This window comes from Hyla sarda, chromosome 8 (genome assembly GCF_029499605.1).
Source record: "Hyla sarda isolate aHylSar1 chromosome 8, aHylSar1.hap1, whole genome shotgun sequence".
Taxonomy (NCBI): domain Eukaryota; kingdom Metazoa; phylum Chordata; class Amphibia; order Anura; family Hylidae; genus Hyla; species Hyla sarda.
This window is the reverse complement of record NC_079196.1, coordinates 127,168,197-127,191,017: the sequence shown is the minus strand read 5'-3', so window position 1 is coordinate 127,191,017 and position 22,821 is coordinate 127,168,197. Positions and strand designations below refer to the sequence as shown.

At 42.7% G+C, this 22,821-nt stretch overlaps 1 protein-coding gene across 6 annotated transcripts in view; it reads left to right on the top strand.

The window, feature by feature from the left end:
• MFSD6 (major facilitator superfamily domain containing 6) overlaps positions 1-19,143 on the top strand; it is a 108,891-nt gene extending 89,748 nt beyond the window's left edge. For 5 of the 6 annotated variants that reach the window (XM_056536375.1, XM_056536377.1, XM_056536373.1 and 2 more), the window contains one exon: positions 18,673-19,143. In XM_056536375.1, coding sequence (XP_056392350.1) covers positions 18,673-18,879 — 207 coding nt within the window. In that variant the 3' untranslated portion in view covers positions 18,880-19,143. Of the gene's footprint in view, positions 1-16,525; positions 16,542-18,672 lie in introns of all 6 variants that reach the window. The other variant, XM_056536376.1, reaches the window with a different exon arrangement.
• Positions 19,144-22,821: the final 3,678 nt, after the last annotated feature.

Sequence of the window (22,821 nt, the reverse complement as noted above, 5' to 3'; positions counted from 1 at the left end):
GTAGAGGGCTCAGAAGGGAAGGCACGACAATGGGATTTTGGAGAGTAAGTTTTTCCGAAATGGTTTTTGGGGGGCATATCCCATTTAGGAAGCCCCTATGGTGCCAGGACAGCAAAAATAAAACCCCCACATGGCCTACTATTTTGGAAACTACACCCCTCAAGGAATGTAACAAGGGGTACAGTGAGCCTTAACACCCCACAGGTGTTTGACGACTTTTCGTTAAAGTACGATGGGAAAATGAATTTTTTTTTTTTTTTTTACTAAAATGCTTTTTTCCCCCAAAAATTTTTACAAGGGGTAATGGGAGAAAATGCCCCCCAAAATTTCTAACCCCATTACTTCGGAGTATGGAAATACCCCATGTGTGGACGTCAAATGCACTGCGGGCGAGCTACAATTCTCTGAAAAGGAGTCACATTTACAAATTTTGCTGAAATAGGGGGGGGGGGGGGGGGGGCGGCATGTCGCATTTAGGAAGCCCCTATGGTGCCAGGACAGCAAAAAAAAAAATATACATGGCATACTATTTTGGAAACTACACCCCTCAAGGAACATAAGGGGTACAGTGAGTCTTAACACCCCACAGGTGTTTGATAAATGTTCATGAAGTGGGATGTGAAAAGAAAAATTAGATTTTTTACACTAAAATGCTGGGGTTACCCCAAATTTTTCATTTTCACAAGTGGTAAAAGGAGAAATGTCATTGTAAATTTCTTTGGAGTAAGGACATACCTCATATCTAGGCATAAACAGTGTGCACACCGGTCTGAGGAGCAGGAGTGCATTCAGGGGCCTTGAGCTTCTGCATTGCTGCCTATGGAGCCTGATCAGTGGGACCCCCCCTCAAGGGGCATTACATGGTAAATAACTGGGGTACACTAAATAACTAAAATGGGGTACAGTGGGACATAAAATTATAAAACAGGTTATGTTCCCAGAATGATGACCCAGAGCATAGCCAAAACTTAAAAATGTGCCCACCCCAAACCCTATGCTCTGAATCATCATTCTGGGAATGTGATGTGTGTTGCCTCAAATGCGCACCCCGATCAGGTGGAGAGAGCGCGCTGCGCATTTGAGGCAACAAAAAAGTCCCCGATGATAGTGACTCAGTGACCCATGACCCAGAGAAAAAAAGATACCCCCAGAGGTCCTATCATTTTTTTTTATTTATTTATTTTTTTTTAAGATGAGAGTTTTTTTGGGCAATTTAGTGGTATTATGGTGTTAAAATTTGGAATGTACTCTGGACTTGGTACATTGGGGTCAAATTATGGAAAATTAAAATGAAAAGGTAAAATTTTGTACTGCATGGAAGTGTGATACTCCCTGAAGCAGTTTTTTAATGCAGAGGCCCGGATGTTCGGGGCAAGTGTCACATTGAGTGATGGTGTCCTTCCGTATCCCCCTCCTGTTACAAACTCTGCATTTTTTTCTGGGATCATCCCTTCTTTCCAGTGTGGGGGACTTCACCTAGAAAGTGTTGGCCTGGGACGATCCTGGCACCCATAACTTCAGTTCCTTGGGAAGTCCGGCCTGCTCTTTCCCGGTCGCCAAAGATCAGGACCTTTTTAGGACGACTTCTTGGAACTGAAGGTATGTCCCTGTGTTGCCAGTGTACTGGGACAGTACAAGAGAGTTGTACCATGTAGACCGCAACTTTTTTGTACCATACCTGTGTTTTGGAAATGGCCATGTATGGCTTGAGGACTTGATCAGAAAGATCAACTCCCCCCATATACCGATTGTAGTCCAGAATACAATTGGGCTTGAGGACCGGTGTTGTGGTACCTCGCACAGGGACAGGTGAGCAGCCGTTACCACTCAGAGTGGAGGAACAATCTGGGGGTTCAATACAGGAATCTCGTCATATACTCTAAACTTGAGTGTACCCGGAGGTACTCTCACAAAGTTTGTAGAGCTTCACGCCATACCGTGCCCGCTTTGAGGGAATATACTGGCGGAATAGGAGTCTCCCCTTAAAACTGATAAGAGACTCATCTACCGAGAGCTCCCTGAGGGGTATGTAGGTCTCCAAAAATTTGGCCCCAAAGTGATCGATGACTGGCCTCTTAGCCGTTCATAGGCGGGATCACTTCGGGGTGGACATGCCTCATTATCTGCGTAATGAAGGTATTTCCGAATTGCCTCGAACCGCCTCCATGCCATGACCATACTGTAAAGCGGGGTCTGGTATAGGATGTCCCCGCTCTAGTACTGCCTGACACTTGGCTTTTTGACCAGGCCCATATGCAGCAAGAGGCCCCAAAATGTCCTCATTTCTGCTGCATTAATGGCGTACCATTCATTGGGCCTGGCCAAAACAAAATCGGGGTGCTGGGCGATGAACTGCTGGGCGTACAGATTCGTCTGCTCCACCATGTGATTGACAAAACTGTCACTTAAAAAGTAACTTAAATAATCAATTTCAGTGAAACCAGAATTGTCAATCCGGATTCCGGAGTCGCCAACAAACTCCGGAATCCGTGGCAGATAAGCCTCTGATCTCCAGACAGGTTCACCGGAAGGGGGCTTTGGTACACTTGTCTGGGGTGATCGGACTCCTAGTACGAGCAGCATGGTCATTATTACTAGTGCCGGCCACTGGGCCACTATCATGGGGGGCGCGTGGCCTTGCCTGGCGGTGTCTCCGCCGCCATACAGGGAACTCAACATAAGTACTAGATGATGAGGAGGACGAGGAAGAACAGGAATGTAGGATCTTCCACGTCCTCACTGACAGATTCGGAGGCGGAGACAAGAAAAGCGTATGACTCCGCTGCCGAAAATGCCTGGCGAGCCATCGTGGTGGTGGTGGTGGTGCTGAGTATGTAGTTTGTGTGCTTGGTGTAACTAACTGAAGGGGGGGGGAAGCGTTACATGCAAAAAAAAAAAAATGGGGGGGGGGGGCAAATGCAGCAACCTCAACACCTAATAGGGCCTTGGTCACGCTTAAAAAAAAATGTGTGGCTGTCACAGTGATTGAGTAAACCACAGCGCTGCACGATGCCAACAACGAGACTTTGCCAGACTGCACACCCGTATGTCAGCAGCGCACAGAATGGAGTACAGAAGTGGAGAGGTGCTGGACTTAGCAGATCACTGAAATGTCAAGAACGGGGAGCGCTGTTGCGATCAGCACACCCGTTGACATCGCTAAACAGAGCATGGTGCTGGTTGATTTGGATATCAGCAGTGCACAGGTACGATGTGCGCGCAGGGAGCGGGACAGTGCTAGTGTGGTCAGCCCGCTAATGTCTCCAGCGCTGCAGAATGCCATAACCTATAAAGAGGAATGGGTGATAAGCCCAGACATAAGTGCTTACTTGCTATATTAAGGACAGATGATACAAAGAGTATGGAGGCAATATTGGGGATTATATAATTAGGATAGGGGTGTCGGAGCCAATAAAAAATAATAAATGGTAAAAATAGGAGGGGTGAAAAAGGGGTAAAAACCTATGTCTAAGATGTGATTTACAGTACTTGGATAACAATACTAATAAAAGATGAAAGGTAAAACACACATGATGGGTGTCTAGTCAGATCCAATCTCATGAATAAAATGTGACGAGGGGGGGGGGGGGGTTATCCTTTATAAAACCGTTTCATTAAGGCCCCTTGGTGAAACTGAAGAGTTTGAACATCCAGAAAACTTCTGTTTTCTCAAGTGACTCAAACCTATTCGACATATGTTCCGGAATGTGGTCAATGGGGATAACAGCAATCAGATTTTTTTCCTTTCGGGTGACTGGTAATGCAGTGTCTAGAGACCCCATGTAGAAGAAATTTGTTTCTTATGTCTATGCTTATTTAAGCGATTTCGTAGTGGTTGGATTGTGCGTCCAACATATTGGAGTCTGCAGATGCATTCCAATAAATAAATTACTAAAGAGGACTGGCAGGTGAGTCAAAATTTTATATGGAATTTTTCACCGGTACTATTGGAGTGACATTCAGTTACCCCATTTTTTATTTCATTGCAACATAGGCATCGTTTGATCTTGCATGTATATGAACCTGCTGGTAATCCGGGGTTTTTATTTTGAGTTTTATGTTGTTTAATAATGCTAGGGGCCAAAATGTTCTTTAGAGAGAGGGGGCGGCGGTAAGTGACCTTCGGTTGGTTTGGCAGTTCTTCTTTCAGGAGATTGTCATTCTGAAGTATATGCCAGTGTTTACGTAAGACTTGTTTAATTTCTTTTGAGTGGGCACAGAATGTAGTAATGAAATTGATATTCCGGCTGCCAACTGTCTGTGTCTGATGAAACCCCTGCTTTGATTGGGTCTGAATGTAGACATTCCCGCCAAGTTCTTGTTTTGACTTTATTATAGGTGTCCTTAATAATGGATTCTGGGTATTTCTTCACTCTGAACCTGTTTGCCAGGATTCTGGCTTGTACTTTAAAAGTGACATCATTCGTTCAGTTTTTGCTTATATTGCCCATAGGGTACGTTTCTCAACCAAGGTTTATAGTGAGCGCTATGGTATTCTAAATAACTATTAACATCTACTGTTTTAAAATAGGTAGATGTGATAAACTTAAAACCATCTTGTGTGATGTTTAAGATCCAGGAAATTAACCTGTTCTTCACTCATCTCTAAAGTAAATGTTGTTCCCCTATTATTACTGTTCATAATCTAATTTAAACAAGAGGATTGATTCCTTCAACCCCCTCCAGAGGAAGAACAGATCTTAAATATATTGACGATACAGAATGTGTGCTGAAAATTCTGGGTCATTCTCGATGTGCTCGGGTTCAAAGATCCCCATAAACAGGTTTGCATAGGGTTCACTTTGGACCCCATAGTGGTCCCTTTTTGTTGATGGGAAATGGTTTTTATGGTATATTAAGTAATTATTTTTCAAAATTTAAGGCCTTTCAATAAAAAATCTATTTGAGGCTCTGCAAGATTATCATCATTTGCCAAAAAATTTGCCAATTTCGTGCTTGATGTTCGTATATAATGCAGTCACGTCACGTGATTAGATACAGACCTTGTTTCCATTTGCACGTTAGTAATTGTTCGATAAGTTGTGTGGAGTCTCTAAGATAGCTGGGTAGACCTATAACGTATTCCTGTAAGTATAGATCGATATAATGGGACAAGTTACTAGTCAAACAGTTAGTGTTGGAGATTATGGGGCATGGGTGGCTGATGGATTTATGAATTTTAGGAAGAGAGTAAAAATAGGGTTTATTGCTGTGGTTGGAGAGTAGAAACTTCTGTTTATTTTTATCCAGTATTCAATCTGCTGTTCCTGTTGCAATCAGGGCTTGGTATTCATCATTAATCTTCCTAAAACGATCTTCCAGAATTCCTTTGTAGAACTGTTTGTCAGACAGGATATTATCTGCTCCCCCACCTTTATCTGCGGATCAAATGACTATGTTCTGGTTGTTCTTCAAACTCTTGAGAGCAGATTTCTCTTTTTGGGTTACATTATTCGCAAGGTGTCCTCGTTTGGTTTTATTTAGTTGCATGAATTCCTCATTGACTAGTTCATACCAAATACCACATATACAGGTTTTTTATGAATAGGATATAATGTAGATACTGGTTTGACAGGTTGATGCTTCACATTATGCGTACTCTGCTCAGTGGTTCCCGTACTGTTGCTACCGGTTGTTCTGGTGTGGAAGAACCTTTTTAAGAGTTATTTTCCGTATAAATTTATTAAAATCAAGAAATAATTGGAACTCGTCTCCTTTGTGAGATGGGCAGAAGGATAAGCCTTTTTGAAGTAGTGATATTTCATAGGGATTTATTTTAGTTTAGAGAGGTTGAAAATGTTCATACCTGGTTCATAATTCCAGTTTCATTGTCCATCTGTGAAGTTATCACATCTGGTCCCTGTGCAGACATGGTAACTTGTCCTTTTTTCTTCTTTACTCCTCTTCTCCCTCGACCTCTCCTATTTTTCTTTTGCTCCTTTGTGGGAGAAACCTTTCCGGGATCCTTGAGGTTTTCATAGAGGTGGTCTCTAAAAAATCCCCCTGCAATGGGCTGGCTATAGTGTCATTCAGAGTAGTTCCCACGGGGTCCTGACCAGAATATTCATTGAGTTGACTTATATGGTTTTCAAATGGATCCGAGGAGATTTCCTCACACTGTATGGTCTGTATTTCCTCATGGGCTTGGGGACCGTGCCCGCTGTGACTTAGGAAGGGGCCTAGACATCCCGTGTTTTTTGTATTGTCAATGATAACCAAGTCTTCCCGGTTAGTACTACAGGTATAATGTTCCCTGGGAGGTGTTATAGCCTCATGGATTGAAAAATCCAAGTCAATTAGTTGAGCCAGAGGTCCTTTTTCTGGTGTAGACAAGGTTGCATCAGGTGGTGCTTTTCCTCCCTCGAGTCCTCCCTTAAATTTTTTATTTAAAGATCTATATTTTTCAGTGAGACCCCGATTCGTCGGAATGAATAGGGAGTTGGGGGTGTTCCCAATCCTTGTGTAATAGAGTCTTTTTGCCATTTTCTCTGGAGTTTTGGGGTTTCCGTCAACTTTTTTTGTGTTGGACGTATCCATGTTCTTCCTCGGTACGGATGATTTTCGCTGGGTCCTATATTTAGTATTCAAATAGGATTTAGTCTGGAATATTTGTTCCTCCTCAGTGTTCTGTTGCTTCCTGTGTGGTGCCGAGTCTTTTTTGTTTGGTTATTATGTCTCTGTACATTATTTTCATGATGGGTTTTGTGTTCTTGAGCTATTCCAGGCCCAGGGGTTCCCTTGTAGGTAGTCCAACCTGTCCCTTAGTAGTTTATTAGCCTTTTTTATCAATTAGATCTTTTTAAGTTTTATTTAAATGATTGACATTACTATTGACCCTATGATACTCTGGATAGGCCCTAAATTCTTCCAGGCGCATTAGGATAGACCCAATATCGGTACTCAAGTGGTCACATAAAGCATTTCGTATTTTTACATAAAAAAGATAACATTTTAAAAGTACGTAAATCAATTAGTGTACCATTCTTTCGTATACACTTCATCTCTTCTAAAAGTGGAACCAAATGTAATCCTAAGACCCCTGGGGGTAATGTTCTCTCTCTGATATACCGTATTTATCGGGGTATACCACGCACCGGCCTATAACACGCACCCTCATTTTACCAAGGATATTTGGGTAAAAAAAATTTTTTACCCAAATATCCATGGTAAAATGAGGGTGCGTGTGTGCGCTTGTATACCCCGATACACCCCCAGGAAAGGCAGGGGGAGAGAGGCAGTTGCTGCCCTCTTCTCTCCCCCTGCCTTTCCTGGGGTCTAGAGCCCTGCTGCCGGCCATTCTCTCCCCCTGGCTATCGGCGCCGCTGCCCGTTCTGTCCCCCTGACTATCGGTGCCGGCGCCGATATCCATGGGGAGGAAAGCGGCGCCGACAGCCAGGGGGAGAGAAGGGGCAGCGGCACCCATTGCCATCGCCGTCGTTGCTATGCGCGGCGCACTGACGTCATGCGCCGCGCATAACAACGACGCAGGGGACGCACGCCGGAGGCCTGCAGCAGCGTGGACCCGACCCCGGCAACAGGTAATTATGCCACCGGGGATGGGGGAAGGCAACGGGGCAGCGGCGCCGGCAATGGGTGCCGCTGCCCCTTCTCTCTCCCTGGCTGTCGGTGCCGCTTCTCTCCCCCTGGCTATCGGCGCCGGCAATGGGGCGCCGGCACCGATAGTCAGGGGGACAGAACGGGCAGCGGCGCCGATAGCCAGGGGGAGAGAAGGGCCGGCAGCAGGGCTCTAGACCCCAGGAAAGGCAGGGGAAGAGAAGCGGGCAGCAACGGCCTTTCTCCCCCTGCCTTTCCTGGGGGTGTATCGGCGTATAACACGCTCATAGACTTTAGGCTAAAAATTTTAGCCTAAAAAGTGCGTGTTATACGCCGATAAATACGGTATATTGAGGAATTTAATATCATCAACTTGGTGTTGTAGTTCATCTCTAAGTTTATTTTCTAGGCTATTAAATAGTTCAGTCGTGATTTTTAAATCTATCGCATTGAAAAACGTGGTGTCCCTCTTTAAATCATGCATGGTACCTTTTTCTATAGTAGGGACATCAGCTGTCAGTTTTAGTCAGATCATCCCTTTGTAATAGACTATTATTATAATATTCCATAATGCAAGTAGTTGGTCCTTAACACTGGTGCCGCAACCTTAATGAGCTCAGCTCAGAATAGCGTGCAGCCGGAGAAACAACTGGAAATAGAAAAAGAAAACAAAGGTGCGCTCCTAGTGTAGAGGTTTTAGGTAAGTAAGTGCCCCCCAATGGGTATGTAGTCTGCTTACCAGAGATTGTTGTGCTGCGGGCACAACACCGTGAACTGCATGTATAATCGTGGTGGAAGTAGAGGTCAGCTGGCCGCGGCGTCCTTCTCAAGTGGCTCTAGGTCACTTCAGTACTTGATAGACATCAGGTGGATAAGAAAAGAAAAACAGGACTTAGCCAGGTGCTTCTCTTCCAAAGAATGACAGTCCAGACCACGTTAGATGGATTCAGGAACAGTCAAATTTATTGGGTGCAACAACAAGTTTCGAGTCCGAGCAGAACTCTACATCAGGCATAGTGGATTAAAAAAAGACAGTGTATATATGAGAGAAAAGAAAAAAAACAGGATTCGCTCCCTTGTGTGATACCTGAGGATATGGTGGTAACGCTAAGTGTGAAAATGCGCTTACCAACAATAGTTGTACTCCATCCAAGTACAACCATGGAAGAACGTATGATGTAATAAAATCTCAGCAGCCGCGCCACCTCGCATAATTACATGCCCATATCAAATTTTCATATTTCCACAAAAATTTTCACAAAAAAAAAACTTTTATAAAATAGATTTTAAAAAAATGATATAGACATAATTAAAATTATTATATCACTAAAAGAAGAGAAAAAAAGGCTTGTATCAACGAGCATTTTCTAAAGTTTCATTTAAACAGTCAGGAACTAAAGTGGAAAGGGTAAATATCCAGTATGCTTCCCTATTATTTAATCTTTGTATTTGGTTTGGAGAATTTAGCGGTATTGTTTCCAAGATAAATCATTTTAACTGATCAATACATTTCTGATGTTTAAATAAAAAATGGCGAGATATGCTATGCAACATAAATCCATTTTTAATGTTTGATGGGTGTTTATTCATACGCGACCGCACAGTCTGAACTGTGCGGCCAACGTATTGAAGTCCGCAATCGCAACTCAGCAAATATACGGCAAAAGAACTGTCACAAGTGTAGTGTCCTCTGGAAACAAATGTCTTTTTATCTATCTATCTATATATATAATCCCAAAATAAAGCAGCACTACTTATCCAGTCCAACCAAAAAATTGGTGCCAGCGTCCCAAAGGACTTGATCAGAGTCCATCCAAGATAAAAATCAGATACAGGCGCAGCACTCCAACAAAATAAGTGATTTAATATCTCATGTCAGCATTACTTGCTGACATGAGATATTAAATCACTTATTTTGTTGGAGTGCTGCGCCTGTATCTGGTATATATATATATGTGTATGTTCCACAAAAACTAACACACTGTTTTGTGGAACATACACACATATATACACACACACACACACGTTGAGTTTTATAAAGATATTAACATGAAACTTGGCACACATGTTACTTATATGTCAACAACAAACATAGGATAGGTAATTTAACCCTTACTCTCCCCCATTTGCCAGGGGCGGGGTTTATGTTTAAAGTCCCATAAAAGTCAATGGAAATATGTTACTGCATAACTTCCAAACGGCTGGAGATATTTCGATAATACCTGGTCACATGTTACTTATATGTCCACTTAAAATATAGGACAGTTAATTTAACCCTTAACTACCCCCATTTGTGAGTTTTTGTTTAAAGTCCCATGCAAGTCAATGGGAATTGTATGTTCCCACATAACTTCCGTATGGCTGGAGATATTTCAAGACCTGGTACACATATTACTGGTCGGGATATGACAACGGGATGGGAGGTCGAGATAGGAGGTCAGGATATGAGGATGAGATATGAGGTCGGGACAGGAGGTCGGGACAGGAGGTTGGGATATGGCAAGAATATATGAGGACTGGATATGAAGTCAAAAGCTTCCTCCTTTGTTTATTTTCCTGCCCAACAGGGATTAGGAAGGAAATACCGGGCAATGCCGGGTACTCAGCTAGTTAACATATGAAGAAAAGGAAGACACAGGATCACCGATCAGAGAGCAGCACATGCAGCGGGCACGTTTGCAAGGAAAGGTGCCCAGTGCATCTGCCGCTGTCCGATCAGACAGCGGCAGATGCACTGGGCACCTTTCCTTGCAAACGTGCCCGCTGCACTTATGTCTGGGCTTATCACCCATTCCTCTTCATAAGTTATGGCATTCTGCAGCGCTGACCACACCACCACTGCCCCTCTCCCTGCGCGTGCATCATACCTGCGCACTGCTGATATCTGAATCAACCAGCACCATGCTCTGTTCAGCGCGGTCAACGGGTGTGCTGATAGAACAGGGAGCGCTGTTGCGAAGTCCAGCACCTCTCCACTTCTGTACTCAGTTCTGTGCGCTGCTGACATACGGGTATTCAATATGGCACAGTCCCATTGTCGGCATCGCCCAGCGCTGATGTTTACTCAATCACTGTGACAGCCACACCGGCCTCATTCCGGTATTCATTCATAAACTGACCGCTCTGTTTGCAATTTGAGTTTAACCCCTTCCCGCTATAGGACGTATGCATACGTCCAATCATCCAACACGTTCGCGCAATTGGACGTATGCATACGTCATAGCGATCTCCGGCACTGCCGTGGGCAGCGCAGGAGATCGGCGACAGACCCGGCTGTTAATCACAGCCGGAGCCGCGATCGCGCCTGTCCCGGCAGCATTAACCTCATAGTTGCCGTGATTAATCCTGATCACAGCATCTATGGTGTTGACAGAGGTCGCTGTTGGTTGCTATGGCAGTAGGAGGTCAGATCATGACCTCCTGTCTGCCTGCTACGGAAGTCTGTGAGATCCAGCCAGAGGCTGGATCGCACAGGCTGTAGTATCTGCAGCTCATCAGGTTATACTGTGCTACAGTACAAATGTATTGCAGCATAATATAACCTGTACAAATTGTAAAAAAATTAAATTAAAAAATTCTTGAATAAAAGTATGAAATGTAAAAAAAAAAAAAAAAAATGCCCCTTTCCCAATAAAAGCCCTGTATTATCACCAAAAAAGATCAAACACAAATCGTATACATAATAGGTATTGCCACGTCCGTAATGACGTGTACTATAAAACTATAATGTAAATTAACCCGCGCTGTGAACGCCGTAAAAAAAACTAAAGCGCAAAATTCGCCAATTTTGGTACAAATAGCGGAATAAAAAAGATCAAAAGGCAGCACATAGCAAAAAAATGAAAGCCAATAAAAAGTGTAGCTCCTCCCACAAAAAAATAAGCCCTTACTCAATGGCATTGGTTGAAAAATAAAAAAAGTTATGGCTGTTGGAAAATGAATGGCAGAAAAAGAATTTTGCTCAGAAAAGGAAAAAGAACATAGAAAGCTATATAAAATGGGTATCTCCATAATCGTACTGACCCACAGAATAAAGAACATCACACTTACCGCACAGTGTACACCATAAAAAACTGAAATTTTCCAGTTTTTCACAATATTTTGAAGTGTTTCACAAAAATGCTTCATGTGTCAACAAAAATGCACCAGTTATATAAAGTACAATATGTCACGAAAAAACTATCTCCGAATCGCTCTGCTCAGAAAAAGCGTTCTGAAGTTATTACCATCTAAAGAGAAAAAGAGGCTGGCCATAGAGGTAAAAAATGGGTCGGTCCTTAACCCCTTAACGACCACGGACGTAAATGTACGTCCTGGATTGGCGGGAATTCCCGCACCAGGACCTACATTTACGTCCTGTGTATGACCGCGAGCATTCGAAACGGTGCTCGCGTCATACACGGCAGGTTTCGGCTGCTAGTAGCAGCCAGGGACCCGCCGGTAATGGCAGACATCCGCAATCACGCAGATGTCCGCCATTAACCCCTCGGGTGCCGTGATCAATACAGATCACTGCATCTGCGGCAGTGCGGTACTTTCAATGGATGATCAGATCGCCCGCAGCGCTGCCGCCTCCCGGTGTCTTCTGCTCTGTTCTGAGATAGAGCAGGCCAGAGCAGAAGATCACTGATAATACTGAGCAGTGCTATGTTCTATAGATTGCTATAAAAAATGTAAAAATAAATAAGTGAAAAATCCCCTCCCCCAATAAAAATTGTCAGTTTTTCCCATTTTACCCCCCAAAAAGCGAAAACCTTTTTTTTTTTATATAAACCTATTTGGTATCGCCGCGTGCGTAAATGTCCGTACTATCAAAATATGATGTTAATTATCCCTTATGGTGAATGGCATAAACGTAAAAAATTTAAGTCCCAAAATGCAGCTTTTTTTGTCACATTTTATTAAAAAAAAATCTAAGTTTTATGTATGCAAATGTGGTATCGATAAAAAGTACAGATGATGATGCAAGAAATGAGCCCTCATACAGCCCTATATATGTGAAAAATGAAAAAGTTATAGGTGGTCAAAATAGGGCGATTTTAGATTACTGATTTTGTACAAAAAGTTTTAGATTTTTTTTTTAAGCGGTAAAAAATATGAAAGTATCTAGCCACGGTATCATTTCAATCGTATTGACCCACAGAATAAAGAACACATGTCATTTTTACCGTAAAGTGTACAATGTGAATGCAAAATTTTTTTGGGGGTTCGCCGTACATTGAAATGAAACCTCTCATTTTACCATAAAAAGTACAATTGGTCAAAAAAACAAGCCCTTATATGGGTCTGTAGACGGAAATATAAAGGAGTTTTAGAAGGCGAGGAGGAAAAAACAAAAACGAAAAAATAAAATTGGCCTGGTCCTTAAGGTGAAAATGGGCTTGGTCCTTAAGGGGTACATGTACCGCCACTGTACTGCAATATATGGAACTGGTTACAATTTTACAAACCTTTTATGCAATATTATTATAGTTTTAACTGGATTACTTTGTTCTCTTACCCTTGCTAATTTTAACCATTATGTAATGTTATGACCTTTTGACCCGGTAATGATTGCTCCGGGTCTTATATATAGAGTCTTTGATTTTAATCCACTATGCCTGACGAAGGGTCCTGCTCGGACTCGAAACTTGTTGTTGCACCCAATAAATTTGACTGTTCCTGAATCCATCTAACGTGGTCTGGACTGTCATTCTTTGTAAGAGAAGCACCTGTTAAAGTCATGTTTTTCTGAATCTTATCCACCTGATGTCTATACCCCGAAAATAAGGTATATTGGTAGGAGTGGCTAAGCGTATCGGTTCAGAGCGGTAAAGAAGACTGGCAGCCCTTCTCATCTGCCCCATCGTGACAGCTGCTATCTCGAAGGTGACCGGAGAGGTGCCAGCAGCCCCGTCAACAAGGTTGGCTCCCCCTGTCAGGTCCGGGTCCTGTTCGTGCTGTCAGCTGCGGCATAGAGGGAGACAGAAAGTGAAAGTCTCCTCAGTGAAGTGAGGAACAGAAAGTTCTAGAAGCTCTTCAGAGGGGAAGAATAAAGCTGTAGCTGCTGTTTTACTCAGCACTGTGGGTCTCTCTCGCCCAGCACCAACCAGCAACAGTCTGTGGGTCTCTGTATTGTTGTACCATACTTAATAAAAAATAAGACATCCCCTTAATAAGCCATAGTGTGCCTTCTTGAGGAAAAATAAATATAAAACCAGTGTCTTATTTTCGGGGAAACATCAGGGATGTGGAATTTCTATCGCCCGACGCCCGGGACTAGCAGTTTTGGGCGCCGGGCAGGTGAATTTGTCCGGCCCTTAGCCCGGCTTCGGGCAAGCAGGGCCGGACCTGACAAATGCGGCGGATCTGCAGTCTGTATGGAGCAGGCACCCGACTCCTGCCCGCTCCATACTCTGCAGCCTGTGTCCTCTGAAGCAGAGCAGGGGAGATGAGAAGCTGTGTATTTGTCTTCTCTCCCCTGCTCTGCAGACGTGCGGGGGGGGAGGGAGATGAGGGGGCGTGGCTTCTTGCTCCCCGTGCAGACCTGCGTCCTCTGCCTTCACTCCCCGCACGTCTGCACGGGGAGACTGTATGCGGCGCTCTGCAGTATGTATGGAGCGGGCTCGGGATTCCTGCCCGCTCCATACACTGCAGCCCCCGGCTGTTCTCAGTAGCCGGGGGCCGCCGCTAATAGCCAGCATGCGGCGATCGCCATGGCTGGCTATTAACCCTTTAGATCGCCGCTGTCAAAGCTACAGCGGCGTCTAAAGGGAGATGTGAACGCTCCCTGGTGGGCTAGTGGGGTGGATCGCCCCCCTGCAGCGTGATCGCAGGGGGGCGATCCACTATGGAGGTAGCCGGAGGACTTACCTCTGCTTCCTCCTGTCCCGCTCTGTCATTGATAGATCCTGGCTGGACCAGGCTCTATCAATGGATCACAGAGCACACAGATTAATAGAGTTCAATAGAACTCTATTCATCTGTCTGAGGAATCTAATGATTCCTCATATAAGTGTAATAAAGTGTAAACAAATAAATAAAATAAAGTTTTAACAAAAGTTTGAAAGACACACATTAACCTAGTGGTCTTCAAACTGTGCCCCTCCAGATGTTACAAAACTACAATTCCCAGCATGCCAGGACAGCCGTTGGCTGTCCGGGCATGCTGGGAGTTGTAGTTTTGCAATATCTGGAGGGCCACAGTTTGAAGACCGCTGCATTAACCCCTTCCATGTTAAAAGTTCAAATCACCCCCTTTTCCTATATAAAAACATGTAAACATAATAAAAATAAACATATTTGGTATCGCTTCGTGCGTAATTGTACAACCTATTAAAATATAACATTATGTATCCTGTACGGTAAATGTAAAAAAATACCAAACCACAGATTTGCAATTTTTATAGTATCCCAGAAAAAAAAGTTAAAAAGCGATTAAAAAGTCAGATCAATACCAAGATGGTACCGATACAAAAAACAGATTATGGCGCAAAACATGAGCCCTCATACAGCCTGGTATGCAGAAAAAAAATAAAGCTACAGGGGTTAAAAAATGGCAATTAAAAAAATTTGAAAAAGTCCAGAATTAGTAAAACATGATGTAAATGATACAAATCTGGTATTGCTGTAATCAGGCACCTAAAGTATAAAACTAACATGTTATCTGACCACAAGGTAAATGGCGCAGAAAAGAAAAACACCAAATCTGCAAAATTATCTTTTACTATTTCAATTTCACTTCCCTTAATATATATATATATATATATATATATATATATATATATATATATATATATATATATATATATATAAAATAATATAATATAATATTTGGTTCGGAGAATATGTTATTGAAAAATTAAAAGGTATCATTATAGTAGGTAGTTATGGTAGGGCGAGGAGGAAAAAAAACGAGAGCGTAAAAGCGAAAATTGGCCCGGACAAGTGGATCGTCATGAGGGACAAGTAGATTTTGCTCTATTTTAGTCCCGTGGACAAGTAGTTTTTTATAAAATTTCCACACCCCTGAACATGGTATGTGTTGCGATTATGTACTATTGCTGTCATGAGTTTTTTTTCCGTGTGTATGTATCTCTTCATTTCTATGTATTATTTATTGTGGTTTTATGCTTTTAGCATCACAGGGAAATGTGGATGGATGTTCTTGCTTTTTTTTGTGATTTATTGCAATATGTGGTTCTTTTTTACTTCCGGTCATGGGATAAGACTTGGGGGGTATTTTTACCTGGTACTCTATTTGTATCATACATGAGGTGGAAACTGGAACGGGTTCGAAACGCATAGTATATTTTTTGATAAGTTTTTAATGCTAGCTTAGTGGACCCCTTCATTGCCAGCGCCCTGCAATCCTCTGGGAATCTGGTTGTTGGAGTTGAAGCCTTTATTGTTCACGCCTGAGAGCGTGTGGAGGAAGGAGCGGCAGCCTTATACGAATACGCCCATTTACGTGTTGTGTCGGCATTTGCACAACCATTTTAGGTGAGTCGGTCCTTGATCTGGTCATCTGATCTACAGGTATCCTACAAGGGAGCGCTTTTTTATTAATGCCCCACCAGAGATACAGGCTCTGATCTTTCCCCACTGTCATTTTGGCAGGAGTGGGATTTCAGCATGGTTTGGTCTTATAAGCTGTGCCCAGTCTGTCTGTCAATGGGTTGTTTACAGCACAGGGGCGATGTGGCCTTGGAGCAAAGAACTCTAGACCATGCTTCTCTGATACTACATATCATCTGCATCTTTTTATTTATTTATTTATTTTTTTAAATGTTAAATTGCAGTTTGTTTCATATGCTTTTTCAGGTGACATATTCACTTAATTTTATGACTGATCTGTTATCTGCCATAAAGGTGTTTTAATGTAGCGTAATACCCCATCTGCTTAGTTGTATATCTATAGTATTGTAATATGTATGTTCAGCTCTCTACATGTTAAAGTATTACTTTTCCATTGCTGCTTATGGGATAATAGGAAAAAAGAATTGGAGGTAAGGTCTTATTTCTTTCCTGTCTTATCATTCAGTTTGTACTCTTTGGTGATAAATGTCCATTGCAGTGAGCCGCATGAGTTTTGCATTCTGCTTTTGTAAAACACATTAAGACATCATTACAAGTTTTAACCTTTAGTTCAAGGGGATTTTTCGAACTATTAATTAGACAGTCTCTCCTCACCTAATAAGGGTCAGTGGTACAGATTACCTATCCTGAGGCTTGGAAAACTTTTGTTTGGCCTGAAAAAAATGCCACTTTGCAAAAGCAGTGCATCAGAAATCAGTTTCCCTTTTATATGCCATCTATAGTGGTGCTCACTTCTGGTCCCGCCCTCTGAAATGTAGAGCAAGAGAAATAGCTGTGCACCATGGAGGAGACTCTAAAATACCTAACCCCTTAAGGACCAGGCCCATTTTGGCCTTAAGGACCAGACCAATTTTATTTTTGCATTTTCGTTTTTTTTCCTCCTCGCCTTCTAAAAATCATAACTTTCTTATATTTCCATCCACAGACCCATATGAGGGCTTGTTTTTTGCGTCACCAATTGTACTTTGTAAGTAAATCACTTATTTTACCGTAAAATGTACAGCGCAACCAAACAAATATTATTTATGTGGGAAAATTGAAAAGAAAACCGGAATTTAGCAAATTTTGGAAGGTTTTGTTTTCACGCTGTACACTTTCCGGTATAAAATGACATGTTTTCTTTATGATGAGCAGCCGGGACCTGCCGGCATGACGGGAGCACCGCCATGTACGTCATGGTGCCCTAAGTACCAAGACACCATGACGTACATTTACGTCCATTGTCATTAATGGGTTAAAGTGCATCTGTCACCTCCGTACGAGGGACTGAGATGCACACCTCCCCAGTAAAGGCATAAAGATAAGAAAGAATGATACCTTTGTTTAGTGTGGCCATGATTGTAAATTTATATTGCCCTTGTTGTCTAATACAGCCATTCTGTCAGAAGTCAAAACAGCATGCCTCCCCCTCCCAGAATTGAGAACTGTACATCAATTATACATCTTTGGGACAAAGATGTGTCTCTGCAACTTGGTTGGTCTCTCAGACTGTTTGTAGTGTTATCGCAGCTGTTTTGTAATCCATCCAAACTGTGGCCACACTAAACAAAGCTACCGTATATACTAGTATAAGTATAAGCAGAGTTTTTCAGTATTATTTTTCGTGCTGAAAAACGTCCCCCTTGGCTTATACTCGAGTGAAAAAAAGCTTCAGGCATACTGGTGGGGGTGAGGGGATGGTTTGGGCCGTCCATCATCGCCCATCTACGTTGTAGGGACCATCTGACTTCCAGTGGGGAGGGTGAGCCAGTCTTGGCCATCCATCTTGACAGGGAGGCCCTCTTCTCTGGGCTGGCCTCGGACTAGTGACACTGCATTGCTGCCGCCGCGCAGGGAAGCGCCTTGCGTCATGGATGTCCCTGCGTCAATGCCGGCCCGGCTCACCCTCCCCACTGGAAGTCGGATGGTCCCTGCAGCGTAGATGGGCGACAGTGATGATGCATTTCCCACCCTAGGCTTATACTCGAGTCAATACATTTTTTTTTCCCAGGTTTATGGGGGGAAATTAGGGGCCTCTGCTTATATTCGGGTCGGTTTATACTCAAGTATATACGGTACACGCTCATCTCCCTATGCCCTAACTGTTGAGGTGTGCAGCTCTGTACCTCGTGAGGTGAAAGATCCACTTTAAATGGGCTATATAGACTGCTATTTTTTAAAGAAATTGGCCTTTTCTAATCCTGGATAACCCTTTTAATAGCAGTGAAAGCACGAACATCATCTTGTCACCGCAATCTAGTAATCTTGTAAAACCTTGCAGGTTGATAGTTTATTTTTTTTATCTTTCTCCCTTTGTGGGTGACAGGAATCAAGGTACAGACTTGCCGATTTTTGCATTATCTGATTTCAATCTTACATTTTAACCAGGTCACTTTCCCAGAAGTGTTACATTTGTTTTATTCAGTCCTTCATATTTGCACTGACATGGATCAATATCTGCATGTTAACATCTCAACAGTATTCGTCATGTAATGGAAAACATTAGGCGATGGGCTGAAATATGTCACTTTTAAGCCTTGCTTTTTTTTTTTTTTCTTATAGAGAAATGATGAAACTAATACAGCTACACAATCTCCAAGACGTGAAAGGAGTGAATATTCTACTAGAGAGGCAGCTGCCACCCCTCCTGATATTCAGGACGGTTCTGCTGCCAATCCAGAAGTGAATGACCTCACACAAAGAAATGACCCTGCCCTGTCACAGGAAAATTCTGAGGGCCCACCCTCACTGCCAGAAGAAGGAAATTAGTGCTTGAAATGCTATTGGTCACACACTGAAAATTGGGTGTAAAGAGATGAACATTTTTAAGAAACTGAGCAGCTTGTTTTATTGGAATAGCTAGCAGAAGGAGAAAGCATGACAGGGTATTTCCAGTCACCGTGGCTGCAAAAGACTCCACAGACGTATTGCTTTATAAGTATGTGTGTGCTTAGTGTAACTTCACTATTGTTTGCAGTGGAAGAACATAACCTACAGGAGTACATCGTTTTTTTTTTATTTTATTTTTTTAAAGGCAGTACAGTGGTTATAGCTTAGGATACTTTATACCATACAATATATGTACTGTGCACTATACTGTAGTTGTTTCATTGTCCAGGAGTTGTTAGAAAGTATGTATTTTCTTATTTTGTATCTTCTATGTTTTACATAGGGCTTTACAAAAGTAGAAATGACTGCATTGTTTTGCTCATACTGATATACAGTACACAGATACTGTAAAGCGCTTTCTTTCATTTTATGTTTCTTCAGGAGAAATTCTACCTGTTTTAAATGCGTTGAGTATGATGTTTAGTTAGTAATTATTATTATTTTTTTTCCTCCATATGTTTAGTAGTAATGTACTATAATATTTATGGCATGCCACTATTGCCTCTGTGGAGTTCTATGGGAGCAGTTGTTGTTTTTGCCTTGAGCTATACAATATATATTGGCTTAAATGTAGGAGCCAAAAGGGACATTTATTTTGTAATGAATATTGTCCAAAAGGAAATTGCACATTTTGGAAACCTGGCTTCTGATTGCTCTAGCTCTACAATATTTATTACTTTTGTTATTTTTGATCTGTGATTTTTTTTTTTTTTTTTAACGTCAGAAGAGTTGGTTTAATATTTTATTAAAGTTTCTAATATCCAATCTAAGCCACTGCTGTGGATGTGAACAGAGCTATAATTGGTCTGTGTTGTATTCATCTGGTTCTTCTATGGAGTACTTTGACAGCAATCAGAATTAGCAAATTATATGTAAAGGGATTGTCTGGGCAAAACAAATTTTCTTCATGGCTTGGGTAAATTAAAAATAATAAATATGCTATATTCTACTCATCCATTCTACCACAGTTGCTACACTGATGTTCCTGGTCCTTCTTTTTGGATTCTATGTTGTCCCGACCCTACAGGACTTACCCTCTTGGTCAATCAGTGTCTTGCCTCAGTCAGGGACAACACAGAATCCAGAAAAAGTGGAGGACCTGGAGCTTTATGTGGCAGCAGCAGCGGCCCTGAGGAGCTGGAGGCACATTGGTCGGGAAACACTACCCCAGAAGCTCCCCTGCCTCTGACAGTTCAGGAGGAGGAAATTACATCTCACTAATGCCATTTTTTTTTTTTTTTTTTTGAGATTTCCGCTCCCGGTGATTGATAGGCTTACAGATTCTCTACACATGTGCTGACAAAACACACAGGACTACCTTTGGCAGACTAACCCTGTGTGTCAATCAAAGCAGTGTGATATAGTGAAGAGAGGCGCTGTGGTTCAGCGGGCCCTGGCTACACCTCTCTGACACTGTGGGACATGGAATAAACATTTGGGAACATTAATAACCTATTGGGAATGAAGAACTGAATAAAAAAGGTATGTTTGGCAGGGGGGACACTAACCCCCTGGCTGGCTATGGGGCTGGTGTTATACATTGGGCAGGGGGGGAAAGTGCAGCCCTTAGCGTACCCAGACCACTTTACCTGCCTTTGGAGCCATCCTATTAAAGGAGGTGGGAATCCTCAACCACTTGCCCAGACCCTATTCTGCAAGGCGTAGATAAGTCCAATAGAATAAACAAACCCTGTACAGAAGTCAGGGAAGCAGATCAGAACACAAAGGAGTAACAGTCATTTCACAAGGAAACATCACAGGGGAAAGACATAAACAGTAGAAGACTAATTAGACAGGCCAAATCCAAACCTATGGAGCTTTCAGAACAAATACAGAAGAAATACACAAGCTAGATCAAGCAAGGAGCAATACAAAAGCTAGTGCAGAAAGACCTCAAACGCATGCAACTAAATCAGAGTGACTTGGTATTTATATACACCTAATAATGGCATGGATGCTGAGGCCAATTGTGATTGGCCCAGGTGTAACCATAGCAAAGCAGGATCCATCAGCCAAACTCAGGAGAATTTAACCCTTCTCCTGAAACAAGATAGCTCCAATCATTACAGTGTCCCCCTTTTCTGAAGAGCCACCTGCTCCTTTATCATCAGTGAAGGTTTGTCTGGGTGTGGGATGTAACATTTTCTCACCAGGGGAGGAAAATGAACTGGGGAAGCAGGAACCTATCCTATCTCCTCTGGCCAATAACGCTTCCAACAGACCAGCTACTAAATTAAGTTTTGTACCTTACAGCTATCCGCTATCTTAAAGACTTCATACTCTAAGAGTCTATTCATGTGGCAGAATTTCCACACCTCTGCACCAATTCCGCTTCTGCATTCATTTAGGTGGTTTCCGGCTTGTACAGAATTTGCATGTGGAAATTCAGAAGTGTGAATGGGATTGTGGAATCCCATAGAAGTCTTTTGGGCTTTAATTTGAGGCGGAATGCGCATGCAGAAATTCTGCCGTGTGAATAGACCCTAAGGCTAGGTTCAGACAATGGAATTTCCGGGCAGAAATTTACCGCCTGGAGATTCCGAGTGCGGCCAGCGCCGGCTGAATCAGTCGGTGCTAGGACCGCGCAGACTGTGCAGTCTCCAATAGACTGCAATGTGTTCCGCGCAGATTTCCGCCTGAAGAAAGAGCAACGCCTTTCTTCAGGCGGAAATTTCCAAGCGGATTTTCCGTTCACAAATTCCGCTTCACAAATTCCGTAGTATGAATTTGTGAACGGAAAACCATTCACTATACAGTACATTTTAGCAAGCGGAATTTCCGCCTGCAATTTCAAAGCAGAATTGCAGGCGGAAATTCCGTAGTCTGAACCTAGCCTAACTCTCCATCAATCTCAATCTTGACTGAGTTCTTTGTACTTGAACCAATGAGGAAATATATTTTTTTGTTAAGCAAAAATAGTGAAAAGTGCTATGTATTTTCAGAGAATTAGAAGTTTATAACAGAGGGGATTGATAATTTGTTACTTCATAAGGCCCGATGATATGTGGAACCCCTTGAGTACATTTGAGATGTACATTTTGGGTGGAGAGCCAAACCTTAGCTCCTATGTCAAAGCTGGAGCCACAAGTATGTCTTTTGTTGACATTTTTTCCTCTGTATCCATTGGGCTTCCATCAGGTTCTTTTGAACCTGGATCCAAACTGTGCACACTTCAAAATTATCCAATGCAGGCTTGGTGTCCACTTTGCTTTTTTAACAGCTGAAAAAACACCAGAAAAACTGCTACATTTTTCCTGCGTTTTGGCAGTTTTTCTGGTGTGCGGAAACAGCCAATTTTGTATCCTGTGGAAGTTTTTTCACTGCCTTTTAGATCGGATGAAAAGTGCCCAGCCCACAGAGTGTGAGGAGTAATGCATAGCATCACTAATCACCTCCTCCGGCCATATAGTGTACCTGTGTAATACTATACAGGAGCCGGAGTTCCTGCTCCTATAGCCCCTTAGGGGGGTATACAGTATATACAGAAAGTGTATTCAAAAGACATGGTCCACTTACCTCCCTCGCTTCTGTCCCGGCTGGGTCTGTGGTCCTCCCCTAGTGATGATGCCATTATGAGGCTCTGTTCACACTGTACGTTTTGTATAATTGTTAACAGGCCCTTCTGGCAATGTCTTCCCATATAGGGAGACACCAACTGTTGCTAAACTACAGTTCCCAGCATGCTCGGACAGCCAAAGGCTGGGCATGCTGGCAGTTGTAGTTTTGCTCCAATTGGTAGTTCCCGGATTGGTAAGACATTGCATTATAGGTGCTCTCCCCAGCAGATAGTGCCAAAAATGAACTAACCTAATTATTACCCCG